The sequence below is a fragment of the Zalophus californianus genome, chromosome 12 (genome assembly GCF_009762305.2).
Source record: "Zalophus californianus isolate mZalCal1 chromosome 12, mZalCal1.pri.v2, whole genome shotgun sequence".
NCBI classification, from domain to species: Eukaryota; Metazoa; Chordata; class Mammalia; order Carnivora; family Otariidae; genus Zalophus; species Zalophus californianus.
In genome coordinates, this window is record NC_045606.1 from 62547366 (window position 1) to 62567291 (window position 19926).

The following is a 19926-nucleotide window of genomic DNA, read 5'->3' on the forward strand; positions in this document are numbered from 1 at the left end:
TTTGGGTCTTTGTTGTAAATGAAGGATACTAGTCGCTTTTGCTCTGGTTGGGAAACATGTTTTTTCTTCTCTTTTAAGTAATCAGGTTAAATCCTGTGACTCTCCTCTCTTAAAGAGCAGGCTTTGTTTCCAAGGTTTCTAACATAGTTCCTAGGGAATGCAGAATGGGTTTCCTGTATTGAAAATCTTGTTTATGGGGGCTATGTCAGTTCACAGAAACCTGCATGTCAGAGAGCCAGTGTATATATGAATACATAGTATAAAGGTGCTAGAGAACTGAAATGCTCTGTACCACAGTCCAAAAAAATGTGTTAACTTAGAACCTGACAGCTAAAAACATAGCTCCCCTCTGCTCAGCCCCAGCAGCAGCAAGATTCACTCAGTCACAAGACCACTTAGTAGGGTCCTGTCTGGAGTTCAGAAGACAAGAGGAGACCTGCTCAAAAATTTGATATAAAGTGATGAGTATCTTTTTTTTCTTTTAAGATTTTGTGTATTTATTTGACAGAAAACACAGCGAGAGAGGGAACACAAGCAGAGGGAGTGGGAGAGGGAGAAGCAGGCTTTCCGCCGAGCAGCGAGCCCGATGTGGGGCTCAATCCCAGGACTCTGGGATCATGACCTGAGCTGAAGACAAACGCTTAACAACTGAACCACCCAGGCGCCAATGTGATGAGTTATCTTAAGAGGTCCAGTAAAGTGCCATGGCAGTCCTTTCTGCTGGGACAATCAGAGAAGGCTTCCTGGAGGAAGTGGCATTTGTTCTGTTCCTTGAGTGAGTGAAGAAGGTAAGATCTGAATAGAGGCAATAAAGGTAAGAGCTGATCTTTAGCCCACCCTCGGGGGGGCCGTGGCCTGTGACGCAGAAAAGACGCAGGTCAGAGTGAGTAAAGCTTTAGGAACGGGTAAGGAGTGATGACGGAGGAGAGCTAAGGAAGAAATCAGTCTCTGGAGATGCTAAAGCCAGAAGAAGTCTGAGACGCATAAAAACCACCCAAGTTGGTGAACTACAGGACTAAGGAAAAGAGAGTGAAGAGGAGGAAATCCCCTAAGTGGCAGATAAAGGAAGGAAAAAAAGTACAGTTGAGCCCTGAACAAAGTAGGGATTAGGGGCACTTACCTCCCCCCCATGCAGTCAAAAATTTGTGTGTAACTTTTAACTCCCCCAAAACTTTACTTATAGCCTACTGTTGACCACTAGCCTTACCGATAATGTAAACAGTCGATCAATGTATGTTTTGTAAGTTATATATATTGTGTACTTAGAATAAAGTAAGCTAGGGAAAAGAAAATGTTATTAAGAAAATCATAAGGAAGAGAAAATACATTACAGTTCGTTACTATATCAAAAAACTCCATGTATAAGTAGACCCACACAATTCAAACTCATGTTGTTCAAGGGTCAACTTACTCTCCGGTGGGAAACTGTTCAAAGTCTCAGTTGAATGATGAGTAAGGCCGCTCTGACTGGACACCTTCCCGCAGCACTTGTCCATTTCTTCCTTCCTTTGTGAGGTGTGCCAGGCTCCCACACTCCAGAAGAGTTCTTTTCTGTGTGTTTGAACGTTAAGCTAACACTTGTTTCATTTGCTTTGAAAGAAATGCCCTTTTAAGCCTGGGCGGCTCAGTCTGTTAAGTGTCCGCCCCTTGATCTCAGGGTTGTGAGTTCAAGCCCCGCACTGGGCTCCACGCTGGGTGTGGAGTCTACTTTAAAAAAAAAAAAAAAAAAACCCTTCTAAGAAGCAGAATCAGTCATTAAAGCTGGAGTGAACATTTTTATGGTCCTGTACCTTAGTTAAGAGAGCATCTAACTCATTTTGAATGGACTTAATCTTATCCTAAAGCTGGTCAACATTCGATTCCTAAGGGTTTATATCAAAGAAATAATCCACAAGGGGGGGAAAAAGCATGTGTATGGAGTTCTGTGTCTTTATAACAAATAACGAAAACTTGAGAACAACAAACAGGACTGCCGTGATACTGAAGTGCAGGACTAGTAACTCTGATGCTCACTGTTACGTTAGATAGCTCTTAGTCACTGAAAAGTGGGGTAATGTGGAGAAGAGGAAAATACAGAGAAAAAAACAGAAACGTATCCAAAGACAGGCGGTTCATGGGGGCGGGGGGCGGGGGTACGAAGCCGACTTGCTTCCCTCTGCATTTCTTCTTCTTCCTTTGTGTGTCTTCTCTCAGTTTCTCCCACTCCGGTGTGAGAAGTTGGCTACTGTATTGGAGGGAGGGGACAATCCAAGCACAAATGGAGGTCGAGAAGACACTGCCTGTGAGTAGAAGCCTCTTGCGCCCTGAACACGTCTCCGTCGCCATTCCTACTGTTCTGGGGCTAACGATCTAGTGTTAGAATGGACAGTGAGGGTGGGAGTCCTCGCACGTAGTAGGCACTAGATGACTACTGTAACATGAACAAGACCCTCCTTCCCGGTGCCAGGCTCTGTGGTTACAGCTTACCGAGCACAGTGTAACTGATGCACTGAAAGAGCAAAAGGAACTAAGGAATGAAAATAAAGCAGTGCTTTCAACTATTTCTATTTTACAAAGTGCTTGTGAAACTGTAAAGGGTATTTAGTACCACAGAAAGTAGGCCAAGGGTAAGAAAAACTCTCCATACCCAAGAGAATTCAGCTGACCAAATTAAGTCTGATCCAGAATAAACAGTTCTCATCTGGAAATCTAGCAGTTCCAGAAAGTACCGTCCAAGTGGGAAAAGGCCCACGATTCTGGTCTGTGTAATTATGTAACCCTTGAGGAGGTGGGAAGCAGTGCCAACGTGCTGGGGGACACGGGGAGAATTCTCGAGCCTCAGAGAAGAGGACTGTGCTGCTGAGAAGCCAGGCTCACATGCCCTTTCTCATGAACTTGACCAACCTCGGCCATTTTTCCCCCTGCTTACCCAGTGTCCAAAACCTACAACAGGATTTCTATTGTCGAAACCCTACGACAGAAATAACTTTCAAACAGTCATGTGAATAACACTGCACGTGAAGAGTTCACTTGAAATGAAACCGAAGCTCAGCTTCAGTGGTCAAGACCATCCGTGTTGGTGTTTTATCAGGAAAAGCCTTATCACTGCCCCTTTAAAGATCACTTAAAAACATCAAACAGACTAAATCCCAGATGGTAAGAGGAATTTAAAATATAACCTTCTTTCTCTAACAATTTGTAAAAATCCAGGCTTAAAATTGAAAGCGGGGATTCCAAGAGGTCTGCATACACCGTGTTTACGGCAGCATTTTCCGTGATAGCCTAGGGGTAGAAGCAAGCAGTGTCCGGCCACCGACGAATGGAGGAACACCATGTGCGATGTACACACAATGGAGTATTATTCAGCCTTTAAAAGGAAGGAAATTCTGGCATGTCTGCTACATGGATGAACCTCGGAGACATGATTCTAAGTAAAATAAGCCAGTCACAAAAGGACAAATACTGTGTGATTCCGCTTGTGTAACATACCTAGAGTAGTCACAGTCCTAGAGACAGAAAGCAGAAGGGTGCTTGCCAGAGGCTGTGGGGCAGGGGCAGCGGGGAGTTACTGTTGCCTGGGTACAGAGATTCAGTTCTGCAAGATAAAAAGTTCTGGAGATGGGTGGTGCTGATGGTTACACAACGTTGTGAACGTGCAAAAAAACTTTTTTTTAATGCCCTTAGAAAGACCATGGAACCACTGGAAGAGACACTTGGGATCTTCCCAGTTCAGTTCTCTTATCATTTACCTTTTACTATGGCAGATTTCAGAAGAGTTTAATAAACCTTTTGCAATATGCCAATCTAAATTCGTATTTACCCTCACTTGTTCCCTCCATCCCATAGAATTATTTTTAAAACTTTATATTTGGAAGTAATTTCAAGGATACAGGTAAGTAACAAAAATGAAACAGTAAGGCAAAACCAAACACCTACTACCCTTTACTCAGATTCATCTGTTACTAATATCTTATTTCATTTGCTTTTTTATTAGTATGTTCTTTCTCACCTTCTCTCACATACACACATGCGTCTCTCCCAAACACATTTTTTCCACCTACTGGGGGTAAGTTACATATATCCTGGCCCTTTACCTTGAACTACTTCATTGTGTTTTTCCTTAAAATAAGGATAGTCTCTTATATACCATTGAGTACAGTTACCAGTTTAAATTTAACACTGACTCAGTTTTATCTCTACACCATTTGTATCCCAGTTTCTTTTTTTAAGATTTTTTATTTATTTATTTATTTATTTTTAAGATTTTATTTATTTGAGAGAGAGAGAATGAGAGATAGAGAGCACGAGAGGGAAGAGGGTCAGAGGGAGAAGCAGACTCCCCGCCGAGCAGGGAGCCCGATGCGGGACTCGATCCCGGGACTCCAGGATCATGACCTGAGCTGAAGGCAGTCGCCCAACCAACTGAGCCACCCAGGCGCCCAAAGATTTTTTATTTATTCATGAGAGAGAGGCAGAGGGAGAAGCAGGCTCCCTGTGGAGCAGGGAGCCCGATGTGGGGCTCAATCCTGGGACGCTGGGATCATGACCTGAGCCGAAGGCAGACGCTTACCGACTGAGCCCCCAGGCGCCCCTGTATCCCAGTTTTGTCCGTTGTGTTCTTTATAGCATTGCTTTCCCCTCCAGCAGAGGATCCAGGTCAGGGCCAGGTATTATATTCAGTTGTCAGCCTCCATTTCCAGAGCCTTTCTCTTTTATGACACTGACATTTTGGAAATATAAATCCCTCTTCCTTTTTTTATTTTTTTTTTATTTTTATTTTTTTTGGATTTTTTTATTTATTTGAGAGAGAGAGAATGAGAGATAGCACGAGAGGGAAGAGGGTCAGAGGGAGAAGCAGACTCCCTGCTGAGCAGGGAGCCCGATGCGGGACTCCAGGATCATGACCTGAGCCGAAGGCAGTCGCTTAACCAACTGAGCCACCCAGGCACCCCCCCCTTCCTTTTTTTAATAAGATGGTCCTCATTGGGGTGTTTGCCTACCATTTTCTTATAATTGGATTCAAAATAGGCATTCTTGCCCAGAGCACTGCCTAGATGATGTTGTGTCCCTCTCAGGGTTTTACATGTGGAGGCATGTGTCTATCTGCCCCTTATTGGTGATGTTGATCTTGATCACTGGTCAGGGGTGTTGCCCAGTTGCATCACCATGCAGTTACTGCTCTGCCTCCTCTCCCCCCCCCACTCCCGGCAAATAATCTCTGGAGATGCTTTAAGATCATGCAACTAATCTGCTTATCAAAATTTCCCTTAGATTCAGCATCTGTATTTACTTCCTATTGCTGCATAATACATATGTCAAAACGGACTTGTTTAAAACAAATATTTGTGATCTCAGACAGTGTCTGTGGGTCAGGAAATTGGCTTGGTTGGGTGGTTCTGCCTCAGGATCTCTGGTGAGATTACATTTCATTGTTGGCCAGAAGTTGCCATCATCTGAAGGCTTGCCTGGGGCTGGAGAATCTATTTCCAAAATGGTTCATTCACATGCCTGGCAAGTTAGTGCTGTCACTTCCTTGCCACCCGGACCTCTCCCTAGAGTTACTTCTGTGCCCTCATAGCACTGACTGGCTTCCTCTAAAGCAAGTGATCCCGGAGAGAGCAATGCCTTTTGTGACCTACTCTGGGGGGTCATACACTATCACTTCCGCTACAGTCTACTCATTAGAAATGACTAAGTCCAACCCACATTTCAAGAAAGAATTAAGCTCCAACTTTAAGTACCAACTTTAGAAGCGAGAATATCAAAGAATTTGTGGACATATTTTAGGATCATCACAGCATCCATTGATCATTCTTGCCTGATTCAACTCTTACTCTGACGGCTGCAAAATGCTGGTTTTCCAACTACCCTGTATTATTTTTGAAGCAAACCCTGGCATTATATTTAATATGTAAATATTTAAGATGTATCTCTAAAAGATAAATGTTTTAATGTTATAAGCTGGTAACAGTGTTATCAAGCAGCAAATCAGTATTTAAATTTCCATTTGTCTCATGAATGCCATATTTTTATTGGGATTCAATTCACATGCCATAAAATTCACCCATTTAAAGTATACAATTCAGTGGCTTATAGTATTTTCACAGAGTTGCATGATCATCATCACTATCTTAATTCCATCACCCCAAATAGAAACCCTGTATCCGTTAGCAGTCACTTCCCATTTCCCACTCAGCCTGTGGATTCACCTATTATGGACATTTTGTATAAATGGAATAATACTATATGGCCTTTTCTGTCTGACTTCCTTCACTTAGCATAAAGTTTTTAAGACTGATCCATGTTATAGCATGAAATAACTTTGTTCTTTTTTTTTTTTTTTTTTAAGTAGGCTCCACACCCAGTGTGGAGCCCAAAGCAGGGCTTGAAATCACGACCCTGAGATTAAGACCTAAACTGAAATCAAGAGTCGGATGCTTAACCAACTAAGTCACCCAGGTGCCCCTACGTTTTTTTTTTGTTTTTTTGTTTTTGCTGAATACTAGTGTATGGATATACCACATTTTATTTACCCACTTTTTGGCTATTATAAATAATGTTGCTATGAACATTGTGTACAAGTTTTTGTGTGAAGCCATATTTATTTTTTGTTTGAATCAGGACCAAAGTAAAGTCTACACATTGCTATTGGCAGATAAATCTTTTAAGTTTCTATTATAGGTTCCTCCTTTCACAACTTTATATATTTTTTTCAATTTGTTAAGCAATTTGAGTCATTTGTCCTGCAGTTTTCCAAAATCTGGATTTAGTTGATTGCATCCTCTTGGCATAATTTAACATGTTCTTCTAACATCTGTACTTTCATAAACTGGTACTTATGTGTAGAAACTTGATCAGATTCAGTCTTGATGGAAAGGGGTAAGGTGACTATAGGTAGGCTGTTATCCTACCAACCTAATTGTCTCTTTTTTTTTATATATTAGCAGCCATTGATAATCATTGCCCAGGTCCATTTTGGCATAAAGTGTAATGATAGTCCCATGCTGTCATTTCTTACCTATTAGCTGGAATCTGATATAAAGAAAACATTTGCCCTCAATTCCTCTATTGCTGCATGATTCAGTTTGTATGTAAAAGGAAGGATAAAATGCTTCAATTTTTCCCTTTGTTTTATCCTCTAATAATGATCAACTATTTGTGGGTTTTGAAAATGAATTGGTAGATTAAACATATTTAATATATTCCACTGGAGTGGGGTTTTTTGTTTTTTTGTTTTACATAATAGTTCTATTTTTTAAAATGCCACGTTTTATCAGGAACACATGAATAGATTCTTTGACTTTCATTATTATTAGATGATTAATGGTATTTCTCTTTTGATATGAAGTCATTTTAGGGTTTAATAATTCAAATATGGGTATACTTTTTCCAAATAAAGTAAGACAAAATGTTTGAAAATATTCATGCTAATGTTTTAATTTCTGAAGATAAAGAGGTTAATATTTAGTAGACCATTTAGTAGGAAAAAAGCACTGACCTCTAGTGGAATCCCCTAGGAGGTTCCGTAGATTAAGGGTAAAATAGGTTTCTTTATGTACCAATAGGCAGCTGACATCCTCACAGAGAGGAATTTTTTTTTTTAAGATTTTGAGAGAGTCAGGGTGGCGGGGGAGCAGGCTCCCCGTTGAGCAGGGAGCCCCACGCAGGACTCAATCCCAGGACCCTGGGACCATGACCCGAGCCGAAGGCGGACGTTTAGCTGAGTGAGCCACCCAGGTGTCCCAGAGGAATATTTTGAACACAGAAGATACAGGACACAACATGTGGTTGGTATTGGAAAAATGTCTGCTTTCAAATACATGTATTAATGTTTGCGTTTTACTGCCACCCCCTCCCAAATAATGCTACTGGTACAGTGATAAAAGGCCAAGAAAATTAACCACAATAAGTGAAGGGGAAATGTGTTACGATTCAGAAGCTTTAATTTTCAAAAACTTCTTAACGTGTTTATCTTCCTCTTACTGGAGTTATTCTTACTGTTGCTCACATTGTCCTCTCTTTGGCCAGTGGTTTTTTGTTTTTTTGTTTGTTTTTTAAGGAAATTCTGTGGCCCCTGGCTCTCCCTACAAGCCAGACGGGGGGGGGGGGGGCAAGGGGCAAGGGGCTGGTTGCAGGGAGCCTGGGTGCTGACTCAGTGCCTCCCGCAGGCAGTTTGTGCCCCGCACCTTCCCTCAGGCATCTGCCCTTCCGGCCTGTGGGATGAGGCCTGCCCTACCCAAACAGTCATATTCCTGTGGCCTGCAGTCCCCAGCACTGTGCCGTTGAGGAGGAGGTTTGCGTGGTGAATGGTGGCAGACCCCAAATGCCCCTGCTGTCCTGCTGGACCCTCGGGGCCTTTCCAGCAATCCTGAATCCGAGGTGTTTCCCTTCCTGTGGAGCCGCCATCAGGCCCGGCCAGTGATTCCTGTTGGCTACTTGGTTCCCAAGTCTTTTGACATGACTGCAGCATTCTTCGATAGCTTCCTGGATAGCAGGTGTAAGGTGTTTCTAGCTTCCTTCATACATTTCTTGCCCCTTATCTAGAATCAGCCTTTTCTCCAAGAATCTTTGCTTCTGTTTAGTAGGAAATATAACCTCAAAACTACAGTCCAGGGGCGAATCGGATGCTCACTGCCATGATTGGTAGTTGTTTGCAATTGGCCTATTCAGCAGAAAGGAGGAAAATTTGGTTTATTTGAGATGTGTTGTGAGTACATACAAATACTTGCACTGCAAACTCAGGCCACAAGGATTTTGCTTTCCTTCTATTGTACATCTGTATTTCCTCTCTCCCATGCAGAGAATCCCAGTTGTAAAGAGATTCTAGTAATAACAAACCAGATTATTACTCATTTACTTTAGCACATGGTATGTACACAGCAGTCTCAGGATGCTAATACTAACACTACCACTGATAGATAATGTGACTAACGACCTGTAAAGATTTTTATTTATTTTTTAATTTTATTATGTTAATCACCATACATTACATCATTAGTTTTTGATGTAGTGTTCCATGATTCATTGTTTGTGCATAACATCCAGTGCTCCATGCAGAACGTGCCCTCTTTAATACCCATCACCAGGCTAACCCATCCCCCTACCCCCCTCCCCTCTAGAACCCTCAGTTTGTTTCAGAGTCCATCGTCTCTCATGGTTCATCTCCCCCTCCGACTTACTCCCCTTGATTTTTATTTACTTTTAATGTAGGCTCTACACCCAGCATGGAGCCCGACCTGGGCCTTGAAATCAAAACCCTGAGATCAAGACCTGACCTGACATCAAGGTTCAGACGGTTACCCACTGAGCCACCCAGGTACCCCAAAGACTTTTTCCTTAGGGTTTATTCCACTAGGGATGCATAAATTACTGTTTTAAGAGTTACTTTTTGTGTGCTTATGCCACCCGCTGGATACTAATTTAGACTCATTAGCTTCATCCTCAAGTTTTTAAATTTAATTTTGTTTTATAATTATGTAACATATTTACCTAGTTCTAAAGTCAAATTTACCAAACTAGATATAGTCAAAGAAGACTTTTAATTTTTGTTCCTTGTTTTGTTCCTTCCTTTTCCCTCTAGTTAACCATTTAAAAATGTTTATAATTTATCTTTCTGCTTTAAACACATAAGCAAATACAGATAAAATAGGATATTTTTTACCACACACACATTCTCCATCTTTTTAATCTGGAGATCTGTATGGATTTGACATTATTTAACCAATCCTCTTCTGGTAGACATTTGGGTTGTTCCTGGTCTTTTTGCTGTTGCAAATAATGTTGTAAGGGATAACAGCCTTGTGCATATTTACATTTAAAAAATATTTTTTGCCAGTTTGTTTTTGGGAGAGATCGTTAGATATGGGATTGCTAGTCAAAAGGATTAGTAATTTTACCAGTGTTGCCAAATTCCCACCAACCACAATGGTAATTTGCAGGACCATTAGCAATGTATGAGTGTGTGTGTTTCTCCACAAACAGTATGTCAAACTTATGGATTGTTGCCAATTTAATATATGAGAAATAGTATCTCAGTGTTAGTTTTATCTTTGTGTTTTGCTTAACATGAATGAGGTAAGCATGTTTTTATATCATTAGCCATTTCTTTTCCTGTTCATTGTTTATCTCACAGGATTAATTTCCTATAGAGTCCTTGGTCTTTTTAAATTTTCTAAATTTTTTTTTTAAAGATTTTATTTGTCAGAGAGAGAGAGCACAAGCAGGGGGAGCGGCAGGCAGAGGGAGAAGCAGGTTCTCCTCTGAGCAAGGAGCCCAAGGTGGGGCTCCATCCCTGAACCCTGGGATCATGACCTGAGCCGAAGGCAGACGCTTAACCGACCGAGCCACCCAGGCATCCCCCTAAATATATATTTTTTTAAATTTAAAAAATTTTGGGGTGCCTGGATGGCTCAGTTGGTTAAGCGTCTGCCTTCGGCTCAGGTCATGATCTCAGGGTCCTGGAATCGAGCCCCGCATTGGGCTCCCTGCACAGTTGGGAGCCTGCTTCTCCCTCTCCCTCTGCCCCTTCCCGTTCATGCGTGCCCTCTCTCTCTCTCTCAAATAAAATCTTAAAAATAAATACATAAATAAAAGCTCTTTAAGGATATTAGAAATACTAACAATTTGAAATATTCTTGTATACCAGCAGGTGTCACAATATCACATAGAGGAACTCATCCACGTTCTAGTAATTCTATGAATATTCCTATATATAAAAATATAAAGGAACAAATTGTTCAAACACCATTTGTTGAAAAGACTACCTTTTCCTATTGAATTATCTTGGCACTTTGGTCAAAAAATTGACCATAGAATGGGGAGCCTGGGTGGCTCATTCAGTTAAGCATCTGCCTTCAGCTCAGGTCATGATCTCAGGGTCCTGGGATCGAGCCCCACGTCGAGCTCCTAGCTCACTGGGAAGCCTGCTTCTCCCTCTCCCTTTGCCTGCTGCTCTGCCTACTTGTGTGCATGCTCTCTCTCACTCTGTCAAATAAATAAATAAAATCTTTAAAAGAAAAAAAATTTTGACCATGGGGCACCTGGGTGGCCCAGTCGGTTAAGCATCTGCCTTCAGCTGAGGTCATGATTTCAGAGTCCTGGGATTGAGTCCCGCATCAGGCTCCCTGCTCAGTGGGGAGTCTGCTTCTCCCTCTTCCAATGACCCTCCCCCCCACTCATGTTTTCTAATAAATAAAATCTTTTTAAAAAGTTGACCATGAACATATGAAAATATATTTCTGGGTTCTGTTATATTCTGTGTCCTCATGTGGTACCACACTGTCTTCATTATAGTACAGTTTTGAATTTAAGATTTTAACTAATCTCTACACCCAATGTGGGGCTCGAACCTACAACTCTGAGATCAATATTCACATACCCTATCAACTGAGCCAGCCAGGCACACCTGAGATTTTTTGTGTAAGTGTTCTAACTTTATTCTTTTTGTAAAAATGGTTTTGGCTATTGCAGGCCATTTGCTTTTCTGGAAAAATTTTAAAATCAGCTCTTCAGTTTCTGTGAGAGAAAAAAGGTGTACTGGTATTTTGATAGGGATTGCACTGAATCTGTAGATCAATTTGGAGAGAATTGACATCTTAACATTGATTCTTTCAATCCATGAACATGCTCTCTCCATTTTAGGTCTTTTTCAATCTCAGCAATGTTGTGTAGTTATCAGTGTGTGTCTTATACACACCTTTTGTTAAATTTATTCCTAATTTTGTTACGTCATTAATTTTTATAGTTGATAGTACATAAAATACAGCTGATTTTTGTTTTTATGTATTGATCTTGTAACCTTGCTTAATGATACTTGCTACATTATTCTAATTGGTTTCATTCTAAGCTGTATGCCTTTTCCATTTCTTGCCTTATTGCCTTGACTAGTACAATTCCACGTAGAAGTGATGAAAGCAGGCATCCTTGTCTAGTTCCTGATCTTTTTTCTTTGTTTATTTATTTATTTATTTATTTATTTATTTATTTATTTGACAGAGACACAGCGAGAGAGGGAACCAACACAAGTAGTGGGCGTGGGGGAGGGAGAAGCAGGCTTCCTGCAGAGCGGGGAGCAGGGAGCCCCATGCGGGGCTCGATCCCAGGACCCCGGGATCATGACCTGAGCCGAAGGCAGATGCCCAATGACTGAGCGACCCAGGCGCCCCTAGTTCCTGATCTTAGGGGTAAAGTTTTCAGTCTTTCACCATTAAGTATATTAGCTCTGCCTTTTTCATAGATGCTCTTTATCAGATTGAGCAAATTTCCTTCTCTAATTTGCTGAGTTTTTATCGTAAATGGATATTGGATTTTATCAAATAATTTTTGTGTCTCCTGAGATGATATGATTCTTCTCCTTTATTCTGCTAATATGGTTATATTATATGATTTTCAGATGTAAAACCAACCTTTCATTCCTGGGATAACACCTACTTGGTCAAATCCTTTTTATATGTTGTTTTATTTTTTTTTTTAAATGCCAGCTCATTTGTTGTTAATTTATTTGATAAACCCTTTCTCTGTAGTGTCAGAGATACTCCACTAATTACAATTCCAAAATAGGGGCCTGAATTCAAATTCCCTTTGTGCCTGTACACTCTTCCGTAGAGATTGTATTTTGTGTAAGCCCTTGCCCTCACAGCAGCGGTGAAGACAATCAAAACAAGTAACTATGAGAGTTTGAGGAGTGTTAGACAATATTGGGTACAAACTGTGATTTAAATAAAGGGAACCCAAGGTAGAATTTTTTAAGCCACCAGAGGAAATTACTTGACATGTAAATAGAATTTAGCCAGGGTTACCATAGCACTCACCATCCAAACAGGAACATTTTTTTTTTTTTAAAGATTTTATTTATTTATTTGAGAGAGAGAGAATGAGAGATAGCACAAGAGGGAAGAGGGTGAGAGGGAGAAGCAGACTCCCTGCTGAGCAGGGAGCCCGATGTGGGACTCGATCCCGGGACTCCAGGATCATGACCTGAGCTGAAGGCAGGCACTTAACCAACTGAGCCACCCAGGCGCCCATTAAACAGGAACATTTTTAAAAGTCAAAGGGAAAACAAGTATAAAATAGGATGTATGGTCTCCTTAGATCTAATTAGATCTAATCAAAGGAGAGGAGTGTTTTAGGCAGATAAAAACATATGTGAAAGAGGACTCGGTCTATTAAAATAACTAAAAATCTCCATTTAGTGAGTTTGTAAATTGTAAGGAAGAAAAGGAAGCCAGAAAAGTAAGGAGAAATCAGATTTTTTTTTAAAGATTTTATTTTTATTTGACACAGAGAGACACAGCGAGGGAGGGAACACAAGCAGGGGGAGTGGGAGAGTTCTCGGAGAAGCAGGCTTCCCGCCGAGCAGGGAGCCCAATGTGGGGCTCGATCCCACGACCCCGGGATCATGACCTGAGCCGAAGGCAGTCGCTTAACCAACTGAGCCACCCAGGCACCCAGGAGAAACCAGATTCTAAAAGCCCTGTAAATCAGAAAGGACCTTGGACTCCCATTCCAAGGACAATGAAAGTTCTAAGCAAAAGCATGACATAATTGTTGTAAAAAGATTACGTTGATTGCAGTGTGAGCAAAAAAGGGTATCAGCAGAGATGATTTAGCGGGGAAATGGAGAGTTGGGTATGGGTTTTTGGAGTCATGAGATGTTCTCTGATAGTGTGACTGCATGACTATGAATATAAAGACCACTGAATTGTTTGGTATGTGAATTACAGCTCAAGAAAGGTATTTTTTGTTTTAAGGAGATTTAGGAAATTAAGTTCTCCAGGTGAGATGATAGGGGCTCTGGATTAATGTTAGAAAGGAGGAGGAGTTCAAGAGATATTTAAGATAATCTGTAAGGCCTTGTGACTCAGGGTATGGAGGTGAGGGAGAGGGGAAAAATCAAAGTAACTTCCAAGATTCTGGCTTAAGCTGCAGGATGGATGATGGTGCTGTTTACTGACAGAACCTGAACCAGACACGTGTGAGATGGGGGTGGGGAAGGTCTTAAGACATGTTGAATCTGAGATAACGTTGAGACATTTAAGTTGGATTATCTGTTTTGGACTGTGTCCCCTCACCTCCCCAGATTCATTTGCTGAAACTCTCATCTCAGTGTGATGGTATTGGGAAGTAATTCGGTCATGAGGATGGAGCCCTCATGATCTCATGAGTATCCTTCTAAGAGGAGGCCAGAGAGCTTGCTCGATCTTTTTCTGTCACATGAGGATACAAGCAGCCGGCCGCCTACATAGCCCAGGAGAGGGTCTCACCAGAACGCGATCATGCTGGCAAGCTGATCTCAAGACTTCCAGTCTTCAGAACTGTGAGAAACAAATTTCTGTTCTTTATGATAAAGCCACCTAGTCAGTGGCACGTTGTTTTAGCGACCCAAGCTAAGATAACATCCAAGTCTGGCTCTCAGGTGAAGGTCTAGACCAAAGGAAATCAATTTAAGTCATTGAAGTAAACAGCATGGCATGTGAATACAAGATCAAGATTTAAGCTTAGAGGTGAAATCAGCATCTGAGTAAAGACCCCAGAGGTAGGGGAAAAAACCAGGGGAGCGTAATGTCACAAGTCCAGTTTAGAGTCTTTCAAATGAAGTGTTCAGCAGTGTAACGTACTATTATATCAAGACAAGTGAAGTGGATTCTGAACTTAAAAGTTGCAGTGGAGTGATAATGGCAGAAACCAATCTCACATGGGTTCATTGGTAAATGTTGAGATGCGTCTTTGTCAGACAGTTCAGGCAAGGAATTAGCTTTTAAAGGGGAAAAGAAGGGGTTGAGGAGAAAAATACTATTAAAAAAAAAAGGTTTGGTCATATCTAAAGAAAGGAAAGGACCCATTTAGAGAAGTTGAAGATGGTGACTAAAGATGTGTGAGAAGGCACTCTCTTGGGCACAGGTAAGAGGTGGCTATCAGGGAAGCATTCATTTAAAAACTCCCCCAAGTAGATCTTAAATACAGAAAGACAGCCATGGGCAGCATAGGGACAAAAAGACCATTGTGAGTAGAGCGGTGGCACAGGCAAAGACAGCAAAGTACAGCAGAAGCCTGACTGGTAAAGTTTGTAGGAAAATAATATAAGGCTGGAAAAGTAATTTAAAGTCAAATTACAGAGAGCCTTAAATGTGCTAAAGAATTTGGGACTTTCTTCAGTAGGCAGTGAGAGGCAGTTGAAGTGTGTGAACTTGAAGTGTGTGAACATGACTAAGACGTGCTCTAGGAAGACTGGCAAACCAGAAGGAAATGCCTACCGAAATCCTTAGTTAAGGCCTAACCCAACGGCTCTCAATGGGACTGCACAAAAGAACCACCTGTAGTGCTTTGAAAGACACTTGATGGGTGCACCCACCAGAAATTGTGGTTCATTTTGTCTGGGATGAGGCTCAGGCATTTCAAAGTATTCCAGAGGATCTTAATCCGGGACTAGGGTTGAAAGGCATTGTCTCTTCTGTGCAGTTGATGTTATGTTGATACAGTAAGGCTCAAATCAGACGGTAATAAAGGAAAGCCAAATATATATATATATATGTATGTCACATTCTGGGGGAAAAAAACAAACACCTGTAACAAGCTAAACTGACCCAGTAAAATTAAAAAAGCACACCATTACACCATCCCCATCACAAAAGAAAAACAGATAATATATACAATTTATTTAATAAATTAATGTCATTCAAAATACAGTGCCAGAACATTATGCAGTTGAACATGCTAGTAATGTTGGTCATGAAGCACCTGTGCTCATGTTAGATGGGCGGCGCCCCGCTACTGCTAGTGGTTCCTGGGATTAATGCCAGAGCAGCACTAATGATCTGCTCGTGTGCACGGCTAGTGCCGAGAATTCCTGAACAGTTCACCTTCCTACTCCTACCCCCACACGCACACAACAGGTTAAAAAACAAAACCGAAAAAAACACACCCTGACAGCTAATGGATATCTATACACAATCACTCTACAGTAATGCTTGTTATTAAATTAAGATGTAATGACCTGGTTAACCCACTCTAAATCTTTACGATGGAGAAATACAACAGCAGCAGGTAGTTATATGCATGAGCCAATGTTAATGTAATACAGAAAGTGGAGGCATTTACGGATTAAAGCTCCACACAGACCCGCACAACAAGGGACCAGCAATTCTCATTGCAAGCCCAGCAACGTTAAGTCCACACCTGGTAAATGACCAGCTGATTGGAAGACCTGTATTCTAGATAGACAAGTATAAGTTCGTGAAGAGAGAACACATGCACCTAATAGTACAGTTAGACTGATCCTGCAGTCATAGCTTTCCCTGTGCAATACCATAAAATGGAAGATCTTCCTCAACTAGAGTATAGGATTTTGACAACATTTCTATACCAACATGGACACTAGTGTTAAGTGCAGCTGAATTAATTACACTGAAAAAAACCATATTCCAGGACTTCGGAACAGAAGCACAGGAATGAGATACATATACTAAAATAACCTCGGCACAATTTGCGATATACCACACTAGGAACAGGAAACTACTTTTAATAAGTGAACTTTTTGAACTGTACATAACACAGGGCTAACAATGTTATTAGATAATCCAGATTCTTATGCTCTCATGATACACGTAAAAGTTTCTCAATTATCAGATAATCTATTTCATATTATGGAAGCATATCTTTCTGTAAGACTCACTGATATATATTATACTGATGCAAATATTAAGTAGGGCATAAAAATAAAATTTATCAAAGATAGACTTTTATGTACTCATATTTAGTCCTCTCATAGCCTCTTGTTTAAGCAAAGAAAATGACAAAGCACATAAACCAGGCGTGCACTCCCTCAACTCGCCGACTAGACAGGTGGTAGTGCAACCATTTCTCCATCCAGTTCAAACTCCTCCGTCCCATCCGGTGAAAAAAGGTAAGTTGGTGGTTTCCATGGAGACTCTTCAAGGCAGGATGGATAAAGTTTCCCCACAGTGCACCGAAAATCTCTCCCTAAGTCCCACAGTACACGTTCAGATATGTGCTGCCGCAGAGACCATCGGTCAAGTTCCAGATCATACTGGTAGGTGACATATTTCGCTCTCTCGTTTAAGTGGGTTTCTCGCATAAACACACACAGAGAATTTGAGATCACAACAGCTCTAACACAGGGATCTGAGTACCTCTTGGCAGGGATGTTGGCCGCCATTTTCCACTCATTTTTATTCACGTCATAAATCTCCACAGTTACCGAAGACCCGTCTACAGTGCCAGAGGGGAGTCTTATGCCAGAATTGGTAGCAATGTGCAACCCTCCAATATAGAAAATTTTATCACCAAAAGCCGCAGCCGAAGCAAAAGACCTGCTGGTCTGTCTCATGGCCATTTCTACCCATGAGTCAGACCTGGGAAAGTAACAGTACATGAGGTTCAGTGTCATCACATAAATGCAGTCGTGAACCACAACTGCCGCGCTCCACTGCCAAGCACAAGGCAGAGGGCTTACCATTGTCCACTCATCCTTCTCAGTGTCGTATCTTTCCACGGTCCTCCGGTTAAGTTCGCCACCTACACTGTCTCCTCCAATTGCATAGATATAGCCCTCACAGCAAACCAAAGATGGCTTTATGCGGACAAAAAGCATCGGGGTCTTTGGAAACCAGGTATTTTGCTGTGCATCAAACCAGTAAAAGCAATTCACAGTTCTGAAGGCAGTCTGAAGTTTGCTTGTTTTACTGTGATTCGTTTTTGTGTTTTTCAGAGGAACCTGACCCCCTGCTATATAGATGTCATTATCGGGAGTTACAACAGTCCCAACCTTATGCAAATCGGCTGGTGGGCTGCACAGCTTGTAAACTTTTTCTGCTTGGGGGCTGTAACAGACAGAAGAGTAAAGACTACAAGGATTTTCTGAAGATGCTTCAATGAAAATCATCATCTCCTCTTTAGTCATTCCAAGTCTTGGTTTGAAAAACTTGGGCATAGACTTATACAGACCTTGAACCACGACAGACTTGTCATTGGGCGGCAGGCCTTGAAACCAAGCTCTCTGCGTTACTTCGGAAAGTGCATCAATTCGGATTTGGCTAAGAACTGAAGACAAATACTGGGACCGTGATTCTGTGTTGTACTCTAGCCACAGCATAGCAGCTTCGCGAACCGTCTCCTCCTTTTCAACATTTAAATTGTCACTACTGAGGATGTCTATCAGTAGGTCATGTGACAGCTGCATGAACGCTTCCTGGTGATACACAGCAGTGAACTTGTGCTCTACCATTCTTTTAGCACTCTGCTTTAATTCCTCACAACTGAACAGATCCGCAAAACTCAACAATCGCACGCAGTTCTCTGCGTTTATTTTTTTAATTAAGTATTCTCGACAGCGTTGCAATACATCTTCTACCTAAAATGGGGGGGAAGGGGGAAAGGTTGATAAAGACAAATTTTACTTTTATGTAAAATACAAGTAGTATTAATCAGATCCCCATCCTATAGTTTCTATTTTTAGATATGTATGCTTGGGCAAAGGAAGTGCCTTCCAGTAATAATAAAATTAGAAGACTATGCATAGTTTTGCATATCTACTACTTGTCCAGTGGCCTACTTAGGTGCCCTATTTAGGAGCTAATACTGTAACATTAAATAGGCTCTTAAAAATAAATGGTCTTGGGCGCCTGGCTGGCTCAGTTGGTTAAGCGACTGCCTTCGGCTCAGGTCATGATCCTGGAGTCCCGGGATCGAGTCCCACATCGGGCTCCCTGCTCGGCGGGGAGTCTGCTTCTCCCTCTGACCCTCTTCCCTCTGGTGCTATCTCATTCTCTCTCTCAAATAAATAAATAAAATCTTAAGAAAATGGTCTTAAAGGAAAAATATGGAAATTTATTGCCTAAGTTCTATACTTTTCTAGGCTTTAAAAATATGTAATTGAAAAAAACGGAAACAATGTAAATCATAGTACATAAATGATTATAAAAAAAATTTTTTTTAAGATTTTATTTATTTGACAGAGACACAGTGAGAGAGGGAACACAAGCAGGGGGAGTGGGAGAGGGAGAAGTAGGCCTCCCACGGAGCAGGGAGCCTGATGCAGGGCTCGATCCCAGGACCCTGGGATCATGACCTGAGCCGAAAGCAGACGCTTAACGACTGAGCCACCCAGGTGCCCCCTATCATTATAAATTTTTTATCATAAATGATTACTGTTGCGTAGCTGTTATCTGGTTTTCTCAACATCGACAAGACAGTACTATAAAACAAGAAAACCAGGTACAATGACTACTTATGTGCCTTTCTTTAGACAAGTAATGTCACCAAAGGAATAAATACATTTATATGCAATTATAAATTACCTACATTTAAATGACCCACCTTAGCCATTCTGTTTCCTAGATTTTTTTCTTAGGAAGGAAAAGTAGATCTCGGCTGAAATCAGAAGTGCTCCCTACTCTACTTATTCAACACCACAGGAAACTAACTAGAAGCAGTTTACAGTGAGAAGTCAGGGTGCTTAGACTGGATGGTCAGTAAGTAGACATCCTTAGGCAGCTTCACTTCTCTAAGCCTCAGCTTTCTCTTGTATACAATGGGGAGATCCTTACTGAGGATTATAATAAGGATCAGATGGTATCCATATATCTGTAGACATAAAGCATTACACTTAACCTAAATAACAGATGAGAATAGTATCGGGCATATAAAAACATTTATCATTTTCAGTGCTTAATAAGGAAAATCATGTTGGTAGTCACAAAAAGCCTGGCTTGTCATCCCAGGCTTGTCAGGACAGCCCAGTCCAAGGGAGTCCTGTTTTGCATTTGGTAAGTATATGCATACAGAGTTCATTAACACGGTAGGAAAAGAGTTCTAAGGAAGAGTATCACTATTTATAGTAATAAAGTACTCTGGAATCCAAATTTCTTAAAATTCCTCAATTTTTTAAGCAATTCTAAAAAATACCTGCTTTGAGTTTCTCGCTCTAAAAAA

The 19926-nt window shown here is 41.2% G+C and overlaps 1 protein-coding gene and 1 long non-coding RNA gene across 5 annotated transcripts in view; one reads left to right on the forward strand and one right to left on the reverse strand.

Annotated features, from left to right (window-relative positions):
• Nucleotides 1–546: 546 nt before the first annotated feature.
• On the forward strand, nucleotides 547–3130 carry LOC113911164. The gene is made up of 3 exons (XR_003516384.2): nucleotides 547–788; nucleotides 2194–2281; nucleotides 2913–3130. It is a non-coding gene; the product is annotated as an uncharacterized LOC113911164 (long non-coding RNA).
• Nucleotides 3131–15617: 12487 nt separating this feature from the next.
• Nucleotides 15618–19926, reverse strand: part of KBTBD2 (kelch repeat and BTB domain containing 2) — a 49723-nt gene continuing 45414 nt past the window's right edge. For all 4 annotated transcript variants that reach the window (XM_035723173.1, XM_035723175.1, XM_035723174.1 and 1 more), the window contains one exon: nucleotides 15618–18346. In XM_035723173.1, the coding sequence (XP_035579066.1) occupies nucleotides 16811–18346 (1536 nt within the window). In that variant the 3' untranslated portion in view covers nucleotides 15618–16810. The remainder of the gene's footprint in view (nucleotides 18347–19926) is intronic.